A 10,352-nucleotide genomic window follows, 5' to 3' on the forward strand; every position below is an offset into this window, starting at 1 on the left:
AAGGGGGGAGGTTAAGTTTATGCACTGGGGTGGGAGGGTTAGGATTACGGTGCGGGGTGGGGGAGGTTAGGTTTAGGCACCGGGGAGGGAGGATTAGGTTTAGGGTGCGGGTGGGGGAGGTTAGTGTTAGGCACTAGGGGGGAGGTTAAGTTTATGCACCGGGGAGGGAGAGTTAGGATTAGGGTGCTGGGTGGGGGAGGTTAGGTTTAGGCACCGGGGAGGGAGGGTTAGAGTAGGGATTAGGAAAACACTTACCTGTGTTTCCTATGGGTGTCGGGATCTGGCTGTCGGGATGCGGCTGTCGGTATTCTGACCAGCAGTATCCCAACAGCCAGGATTTCATATCCAACCCGCTGGGGACTTGTAGATCAACCACAGTTGAAGATCCAGATTGAGTCTTTCCCTGATATATATTAGAGATGTGCATGGACCACTGTGTTTTGGTTTTGGTTTACCTTACATTGATAAAAACAGCTAAAACCATGTAATGTATGGACCTGTTTTTGATCCAACAGTATTATTAACATCAATAACACCTTAAATCATGAAGGAGGGACTTACATACCATCAAAAATATGCAAGACTTGTGGTTTAGATCCGAGATCCGACCCCAAAGTGATCCGAGTCAGGAGTCGGTTAATCTCGCAATCCCAAAGTTCTGGTGTGCTTAGTTTTCAACAAAGCCAAACTGCTCATCTCTGATATAAATACAGTATGTGCATTTGAATGGGTGGGGGGGGGGGGGGTGATTTCATGGGGGCAATGCGCAGCTGGTTACCATTTAAAGTCTGTTTATTTTTAAATTATCCAGTAGCTGTTACACCACCAACATGAATGACTGCTTCCTATAAACATGAACCAATCAGACACTCAGCACCTACCAGCCATCCTCCTCCATCAGTTTCCATGTCACACATCACTAGGAGAGGATCGCCCCCTGGTGGGTAAATTGTGTACCAGCCATTAAGACTCAGTCCCTGGTCTAGAAGTTGCTTGCAGTTCTTGGCGGCTAAATAAAGTAATTGGTACTTAATTTTCAAAGTGAATTGAATGCGTGAACCATACATATCATATCATACATACATATACATATACATATATGCTTATCTGTCACCGACACCCAACTGGACACTGTACACATTATTTGACACTCTAGTATAACTAAGTACATATATATAAATAGTTTCCAATGTTTCAAAATAATTTCTAGAGACACTTTTCAAGGGCATCTAAATCCATCATATATATTACTGTCCAGATGGAGCTCTGTGACCTGCAAAATCTACTGTGATTTGTTTATAGAATTTTTATAATATTAATCAAAACCGTAACTTTGGCAGTGCAGTCGGTGCCACCGCACAGTGCGCAGGATGCCATAGGGGTGGAGCCAGCTTCCCCCGGACCGCCCTCTTTTGTGGCAGGCACGGGGGTTTTGCGGGGTACCAGTGGCCATTCCGGGGGACTTGCCTAGTCTTGCCGGGTGCCGATTATCGGGAGGTTTCCGGCAGTCCCGGGAGAGTAGGCAAGTATGGCCCATATACAAATCAAACATCAAATCCCACAAAAAAATTTACTTAAAATCTACAAATGAATAAACCTGCTTCATGCTTTCAATTTTAGCATGAACAGGTCTGATTGACACAGATGCATGCACAGATCAGTGAGATCCGTGCATGCATCTGTGTGTAAAAAGCTTCAAAAGTTTTAAAATTAAAAAAAAAATTACGTGGGGTCCCCTCTTAAAATCACAACCAGCCCCGGACTTTCCAAAGTCAGTCCTGGTTGTATAAATACGGGGGACAAAATACGTATGTATTTAGCGCAACCAGCACTAGGCTCAGCAAGCTGATCCTGGTTTTGGAAATACAGGGAACAAAATGAGTAGGGGTCCCCTGTATTTCCCATAACCAGCACCAGACTCTTTCTAGCGGGGGTGTAATGCCACAGCCAAAGCATTACACCTGACTGCTAGTCAGCCTAAGCCGGGGGTCCCTGAGGAGGTGGGAACCCCCCAAAATAGGGGTCTCCCTCTCCAGGGTACCCCAGGTCTGGGCTGATAGCCCAGGGCTATCCCTGACACCCAGCACCAGACTTGGAGTCACAATTCATTTTAGAAGTCATCGACTTTGAATAAACAAGTTTATTAGCCAATGCTTAGAGCCCGTGTGAGTGCGGCCGTTTTTCTTGCTATATTTTGTGATTTATTAATGTTGGATGAGCCCTGCTGTAGAAGGCTTTACACTCAATACCCATTGAGATAGCTATTACCATGCAACAATATTATAAGCACTTCCAAAAATCTCACTAAACATATGAAAATTGTCCCTCCCAGAACCACCCTTACCATTAGGGAAGTCTAGAAGGTTCCCCATTTCACTACTGGTTAGAAGTTAACTTCTGAATTTATTTATTTTACAATAACTGCTGAAATGTAAATAATGTATTATGTTGTATATGTTCTGGATATTGAAATCTATTTACCTTTAAATCCCATAGGACCGACGTACCCAGGAATTCCCGGTGAGCCCTGCTCTCCTCGGTCTCCTGGAAACATGAGATATAAAAATTTAGAAAGGTGCAGGTCTGTTCCCTTGTGTAGCAATCTCCTGTGGCCCAGGAACAGTTACAATGACATGGCATTGTATGCAGGTAGAATTATTACCTTTTGGTCCAGTGGGTCCTACCATTCCGGGATGTCCTGGTGCACCTGGGGTCCCAGCACAACCCCTTAATATAGTCATATTTTCTGATCCCCCGACTCCCATGAGCTTCACATCTGTGGTGAGAAAAGAGGATGGTTACTATCATGGGCTGCAATCTGTTACCTGCTATATTCAGGCGCATTCAGGGGTCAACAAGGAACCTAGTGTCCTTCACAGTCCTGATTTCAAGCAACCAAAATCAGCATGTTCTGCTATAAAAGGGGTATGGACTCGCCAGTAATGGGCATGGAATTGGTGAAAGTGCTAGGCTTGCACCCACAGTGATGTGAATGGGGGTGCCACTAAGCTCCATCCCCTTTCACAGAGGCCCCACCTCCTTTTTGGCTGCAAGTATAACAATCCCGATGGTTGCGATGCTATGGCTAGATGCATCACATTGCTATATTTGATGTTGGAAACCCGGCAACCATTTGATACCGGGCTTTCGATGTCCATCCCTAGGCCAATGCTTGGGTAGCAGGAAGTGACATAGTCAACATGTTTCGTCTCCTAGCAACGGGAGACTTTCTTAAGATGTGAATGCATTGCCCTGCCGCATCTCTATTGCCAAAGAGAACACCGCTGGAACCTTTTTACTGCCACAATTGCTCCCTAGGCAGTGCAGGCTTCCAACACTATGCCCGCGGTTACACAAGCGGTGAGCGAGATCGATAGCCTGCCAGCTGATTACCCTTTACAGCGCAGACTTTAACCCCTCACGTGGGGGAAATGTGACTGAGAGCCTGCAAGCTGACTACCTTCTGCAGAGTAGACTTCCCCCCTCAAGCCCGCAGCCCCACATGCATAGAGCGTGGTTGAGAGCCTGCCAGCTGATTGCGCGCCACCTCTACAGATAGTAGCCCTCCGGCTGTGTTACTACAAACGTGAATTCCACTACAGCTATTTAAAAAGAACACGCTTAGACACCTTTAGAGTCCAGACTGACATACTGTGTGGTAACTATTGCTGCTGTACAAATATTGAAGTGTAATATTATAACTACTAATTAGTTTTCGGCTGCTTATACTAAAGCTGGGTACACACTAGACGATATGTTGTCCATTCCAGCGGATCGGAGCGATATATCGGGCGCATCATCTAGTGTGTACCTGCTATGTCTTTGACGATGCTTGCTCACTCAAGTCATAAGCGACATCCTCCGTAGACCCTGCATGCAGGTCTGGCGGGCGATATCATTAGTGGAGGCCACAGAGTCGTATCTATAATGGGTGCAGAGTGTTCGGTGCATACGGGCCCCTGGGTCCAGGGGGGCCCACACCACAAACCCTACTTACCTGTCCATAGTGCTGCTCTGCAGTGCCAAACCGGTGCTGCAGAGCAGCAGAAATCACTGGGAAGATGATGGTTAGGTCTAGAACGAGGTGCGTCACATGACCTCTGACGTCACAACCACATGACCCGAGACACAAGGGGGAGGGACATAGCTCAGAACAGGGGGACAAAAGTGTCTTCTTGCAGGCTCGCTTTGCTCACCACGCTTCGTGCACAGTTTATATTCTCCCTCTATGCCCACGTGGGTAGTGACATTGGTAGTGGACTGGCCCTGCTGTAGTGATCACGTGGTTGTGATGTCAGAGGTCCTTTCTCCAACTTGGATCTAGCAACAACCCTGGGAAAATGTTGGCAGCCATTTTCCCAGTGATTCGCACATGCGTGGTACTGCTGTCCCCGGTAAAATGGTGCAGGCACCGAATCTGGCACAAAGCCAGAATCTACTGCACCGCTAGACCGCTGGAGAGAGCAAGGGTCTGCTCATGGCCCCCTCCTCTGCTGTAAGGGCAGTGTTGGGCACACCTGAAGCATCCTAAGGACGATCCAGATGGCACTGCTGCATAGATTCTGGCTGTAGGGTGCCATTACAGGCGCCCTGGTAGCCAGATGCAGGGACCGTGAGTGAGCAGCGGTGCCGGCCATAGAGTGCTGGCTCTGTGCGGCCGTAGCGTTTGCACACCCCTAGTTACGGCCCTACCCCCTCCAGATGCCGTCGTTACGAGGTCGGGCACGATAGACATTGTCTAGTGTGTACCGGTCTTAACTTTATTTTTTTATGCTAACAATTTAACTTTGGCAACTAAGTGGAGAATTATTAACCCCTGCTGGGTTGCCAGCATAGGGTTTTTATTTTTACTAACAGTTTGCTTGGTCATCTTATGCATTTACTAGCTAATTAGGCAACTTTTTCTTTTAACTATTCAAGCACTAGTAACCATTGATATGCTTTTTTCTGATTGCACTAAGCATACTTTCATACCTGCTTATAGAAAGACGGGGCAGTTATGTATTTTTTAAAGAATACCATTATTATTTTTGCTTTTTATGTATGTAATTATACTTTTATTGTGTGTATATATTGTTTATTATGTGTTTATTCTATATATCTCTTATTTTGATAAATTATTTTTTAAAACAATCTGAGCCTGTGTATTCCCACAATAAGAAGCAGTTACATCATTGCACATACACATTCATTTATATTGAAGAGCACCATACTGTAGCTCAGTGATTTATGTTGTTTGAGGTTAAATAATATGACAGCTGTCACACAAGTATATCACTGCCCATCTAATAATCAATTGCATATTATAAAATGTCATAATATATTTATGAAAGGGAGTGTGATCTGTTACTTTACCTAGAAAGCTGCAAGGAGAGACACTAGGGGGCCTATTTACTAAAATCACCACTTATTAAGGCATAAAAATAGAATCTGCTATTACCACGATTTATCAGTGAAATCTTGCTGCCTTCGCGATTCCTGTCTGGAGTATAACGTATCACTTTGCTTTCAGGGACTTGTGCATGTGTCTATTCATGCAGAACATGAAGTGGCTCATGAAAAATATCACTATATATCGCATCACATTGATGTGACATATATATATATATATATATATATTTGGCACCCAGGGCAAGAAGAAAATGCCCCCCCCCCCTTCCCAACTGTATGTGCGTGCCACTTGCCACTTGGGGCGTGGTGACAGAAAAATGGGAGGGGGTATCAACATGACACGCCACCATTTATCGTCACTCTGGGACATTCCTTTCCTTTCCATATGCACCTTAATACCCCCAGTAGTAGTGCCCCTTATACAGTGCCCCTTATACAGTGCCCCCAGTAGTAGTGCCCCTTATACAGTGCCCTTTATACAGTGCCCCCAGTAGTAGTGCCCCTTATACAGTGCCCCAGAAATACTGCCCCTTAAACAGTCCCCCCAGTAGTAGTGCCCATTATACAGTGCCCCCAGTAGAAGTGCCCCTTATGCAGTGCCCCTTATACAGTGCACCAGCAGCAGTGCCCCTTATACAGTGTCCCCAGTAGTAGTGCCCCTTATACAGTGTCCCCAGTAGTAGTGCCCCTTATACAGTGCCCCCAGTAGTAGTGCCCCTTATACAGTGCCCCCAGTAGTAGTGCCCCTTATATAGTGCCCCTTATATAGTGCCCCTTATAGTAGTACCCCTTATACAGTGCCCCTTATACAGTGTCCCCAGTAGTAGTGCCCCTTATACAGTGCCCCCAGTAGTAGTGCCCCTTATACAGTGTCCCCAGTAGTAGTGCCCCTTATACAGTGCCCCCAGTAGTAGTGCCCCTTATACAGTGCCCCCAGTAGTAGTGCCCCTTATACAGTGCCCCCAGTAGTAGTGCCCCTTATATAGTGCCCCTTATATAGTGCCCCTTATAGTAGTACCCCTTATACAGTGCCCCTTATACAGTGTCCCCAGTAGTAGTGCCCCTTATACAGTGCCCCCAGTAGTAGTGCCCCTTATACAGTGCCCCCAGTAGTAATGGCCCTTATACAGTGCCCCCAGTAGTAGTGCCCCTTATACAGTGTCCCTAGTAGTAGTGCCCCTTATACAGTGCCCCCAGTAGTAGTGCCCCTTATATAGTGCCCCTTATACAGTGTCCCCAGTAGTAGTACCCCTTATACAGTGCCCCTTATACAGTGTCCCCAGTAGTAGTGCCCCTTATACAGTGCCCCCAGTAGTAGTGACCCTTATACAGTGCCCCCAGTAGTAGTGCCCCTTATACAGTGCCCCCAGTAGTAGTGCCCCTTATACAGTGCCCCTTATACAGTGTCCCCAGTAGTAGTGACCCTTATACAGTGCCCCCAGTAGTAGTGCCCCTTATACAGTGCCCCCAGTAGTAGTGCCCCTTATACAGTGCCCCTTATACAGTGCCCCCAGTAGTAGTGCCCCTTATACAGTGCCCCCAGTAGTAGTGCCCCTTATACAGTGCCCCTTATACAGTGTCCCCAGTAGTAGTGCCCCTTATACAGTGCCCCTTATACAGTGTCCCCAGTAGTAGTGCCCCTTATACAGTGCCTCCAGTAGTAGTGCCCTTTATACAGTGTCCCCAGTAGTAGTGCCCCTTCTACAGTGTCCCCAGTAGTATTGCCCCTTTTACAATGTCCCCAGTAGTAGTGCCCCTTATACAGTGTCCCCAGTAGTAGTGTCCCTTATGCAGTGCCCCAGTAGTAGTGGCCATTATACAGTGTCCCCAGTAGTAGTGCCCCTTATACAGTGCCCCCAGTAGTAGTGCCCCTTATACAGTGCCCCCAGTAGTAGTGTCCCTTATAGCCCTGCTGGCTGCTCCTTGACAGCGGTCGGCGGTGTCCCCCGCAGCCAGGTCCGAGACAGCACCTATGGCACGTACCCAGCTTGACCTCCCCTAGTTATGCCACTGCAGCAGTCCCATCAATCACCTACCTGGGCACGTGTCCTCCCCCGAGCAAAGGATGACGCTCAGCCAGAGCAGATAATAGATGGAGCTGCGAGTGTGTCCCCTCATGGCTGTTACCTGGAGCTGCTGATGACTATTTCCCTGCAGCACATTCTGAAGCTTTATATGTACTGTGTAAAACATGTGTCCTAATGTACTTCCTGACATGTAGTCATCATTATGTCAGCATAAAAGACTATTTGATGACATTCAGCTTTTTACTAACCACACTGACAAGATTTTTTCCCACATACAATTTTTTTTGTCTTGCAAGCCACTTAATGTGTGCCCACTGTGTGCCAAAGCTCTGTACTGTAGAAAACCTGCTCTCATTTTTTATAAGCGGCCATTATATAACAAGTATTCATAGTTTCCGGCTATCTCCTAGGGGAGGGTGAAGCCAGGTGGGAGGTGTTGGGGACAAGGTGCAGCCATGTTCAGGATCAGGGATGTGGTACCATGATTGCATCATTGTAGACCCTTGATCTAGGGACCCCTGTGCACCCTACACCCTGCACCCATTATAGGAAGTAGTCGGCATCCTGACAGTCAGAATCCTGATGTGCAATATACCGGCTACGGGATCCCGACCGGTCAAAATGCAGAGAACTTCAAATGGTAAGTAATAGGGTTAGGCTGCGGGGGGGCAGGGTTATGGTTAGGCTGTGGGACGGGAGGGTAGGGTTTGGCTGTGGAAGGGGACTGTTAGGCTGTGGGATGGGTGGTTAGGGTTAGGGTTCCAAAGGGGATAGTTAGGATTAGGCTTCGGGGGGGGGGGGCAGTTAAGGATAGGCTGTGGGAATGTTATAGGGTTGGGGTTAGGCTGTGAGATGGGAGGGTAGGGTTAGGCTGCCGAAGGGATGGTTAGGATTAGGCTGCGGGGGGAGGCAGTTAAGGTTAGGCTGTGGGAGGGTTATAGGGTTGGGGTTAGGGTTAGGCTGTGGGATGGGAGGGTAGGGTTAGGGTGTCGAAGGGGATGGTTAAGATTAAGCTGCAGGGGGGGCAGTTAAGGTTAGGCTGTAGGAGGGTTATAGGGTTGGGGTTGGGGTTAGGGTTAGGCTGTGGGATGGGAGGGTAGGGTTAGCGTGCCGAAAAGAAATGGTTAGGATTAGGCTACAGGGGGGGGGGGCAGGGAAGGTTAGGCTGTGGGAGGGGTTTAGGGTTAGCCTTAGAATACTTACCGAAAATCGCTGGTATTTGCACCATTGGGATTTCGATGCCGGCATTCCGGATTCAGGATTTTGACCGTCGGGATGCTGTACCCAATCCACCCATTATAGATACACCACTGGCATTGCTGTCTCGTAGACCTGGGACTAATGCTTTGATTTTGACCACAGCACTGTCTGTGTGGAAATTATATGGTATGACCATGTTTGTGTGTGATCTTCCAAATTCTCTGTTTAGACTGTAAGCTGCATTGGGGCAGGAAAATGATTGATATAATATTCTCTGTACAATGGGCCTGATTTAGATTTGGGAATAGAGGAAGATAGAGCAAGTCACTGTGCACCTGGACAAACCATGCTGCAATGCAAGGGGTGCAAATACCTACATTTCTTTTGTATGCAGGGTAAATACTGGCTGCTTTTGCATGTAGCCCACAAATTTTGGACAGCTTTATGTTTATACTGCAGTTTGGATTTCAGTTTGGACACCCCCTCCCACATCTAACTCTCTCTGTACATGTTACACCTGTCCCACCTGTAGTGCAGCATGGTGTTACCAAGATGCACCGTTCCGGCTCTTTCTTAGGGGCATATCCAATTACCCGCGGAACTTCTCCCGTGAGTAATTGAGGGGTGGAAGTCCCGCGGCGCGGGGTTAAGCTATTCAATAAAATTGTTTTTTCCCAGCGTCAAAAAAACAGGACTTCCACGTGAGAACACACTGATTCCACGAGAACTGCGGAATCAGTATGTTATTCACGCTCGCGCGTGGCCGAATAGGGCGGCCTCATGCAGATTTTACCTCGCACCTACATGAGGTGCGAGGTAAAGCCTGACAGCGGGGACTCGCGCGCGGGGTCTCGGGGACACCCGCGCGTGTAGTCCCCGCTACTTGAATCCTGACATGCGCGATAATTAGCCGCTATAATTAGCCGCGGTGTAAACCCCGCGGCTAATTGGATATGCCCCTTACTCTATTCCAAATCTGAATCAGGCCCATCATTGTATTATATGGTGGTGCCAATTATTATAGATGTATGATAATAACAGAGAAGGTAGAGAGTTTCTGGTACTTATTTATTATGTATGGCATTGCAATCTGTACGTCATTTTCCAGGTAGATCTCTGGCTGATAGTACAGCGTATAAGTAATGCCGAGTGGTTGATATGTAAACGCCCTAGCGGCAATTGACACTTGAACATAACCTTATGCGTTTTACACAATAAATTTAAGCTACAGTATAATAAAGACACAGAGACAGATGTGGTGTTTAAACTGGTCGGCCTTTTTATTTAAATATCAATAAATAATAACGTTATGATGGTGGTGACCGTAAGAAACAGCAGCCCGCAGAATTCAATGATTACCAATCAGATGTCTTCAAAAACTTGCAGGGCCAATTGCCCACTCAGCAAGTCCATAGGTCACATGAGACTCCCCCATACCTTCCAAAACCCGGTTAGCCAACCAAGGCTGCTGGTCCCAGCAGGGACAATCAGCCAAAAGGTATATCAAAGGGGAGTGACCTATTAATCAGCTCACTGACCTCCCGGCTGCAGTTCTCTCCCACCACCATAAACTCAAACTAAACTATCTAAAACCCTAAAACATGCTACTAAAATCTTTGCACAGGGAGGGAAAGGAAGGAGGGACGGAAGCAGGGAGTGAGGGAGGGATGGAGGGAGAAAAAAGCGGGAGGGTGGGGTGGGGATAACTTGGCCCGATCTAAAAATCTGCAAAAA

General features: G+C 47.3%; 1 protein-coding gene across 1 annotated transcript in view; it reads right to left on the reverse strand.

Moving 5' to 3' along the window:
* Positions 1–7,509, reverse strand: part of LOC148474080 (ficolin-1-B-like) — a 29,370-nt gene extending 21,861 nt beyond the window's left edge. Inside the window, exons 1-4 of the mRNA XM_088459177.1 lie at positions 7,428–7,509; positions 2,663–2,776; positions 2,482–2,544; positions 882–1,009 (exon numbers count right to left, since the gene is read on the reverse strand). Of these exons, the coding sequence (XP_088315303.1) occupies positions 882–1,009; positions 2,482–2,544; positions 2,663–2,776; positions 7,428–7,509 (387 nt within the window). The remainder of the gene's footprint in view (positions 1–881; positions 1,010–2,481; positions 2,545–2,662; positions 2,777–7,427) is intronic.
* Between the last annotated feature and the right edge of the window lie 2,843 nt (positions 7,510–10,352).

This window comes from Taudactylus pleione, unplaced genomic scaffold, assembly GCF_031769625.1.
Source record: "Taudactylus pleione unplaced genomic scaffold, aTauple2 ptg000897l, whole genome shotgun sequence".
NCBI classification, from domain to species: Eukaryota; Metazoa; Chordata; class Amphibia; order Anura; family Myobatrachidae; genus Taudactylus; species Taudactylus pleione.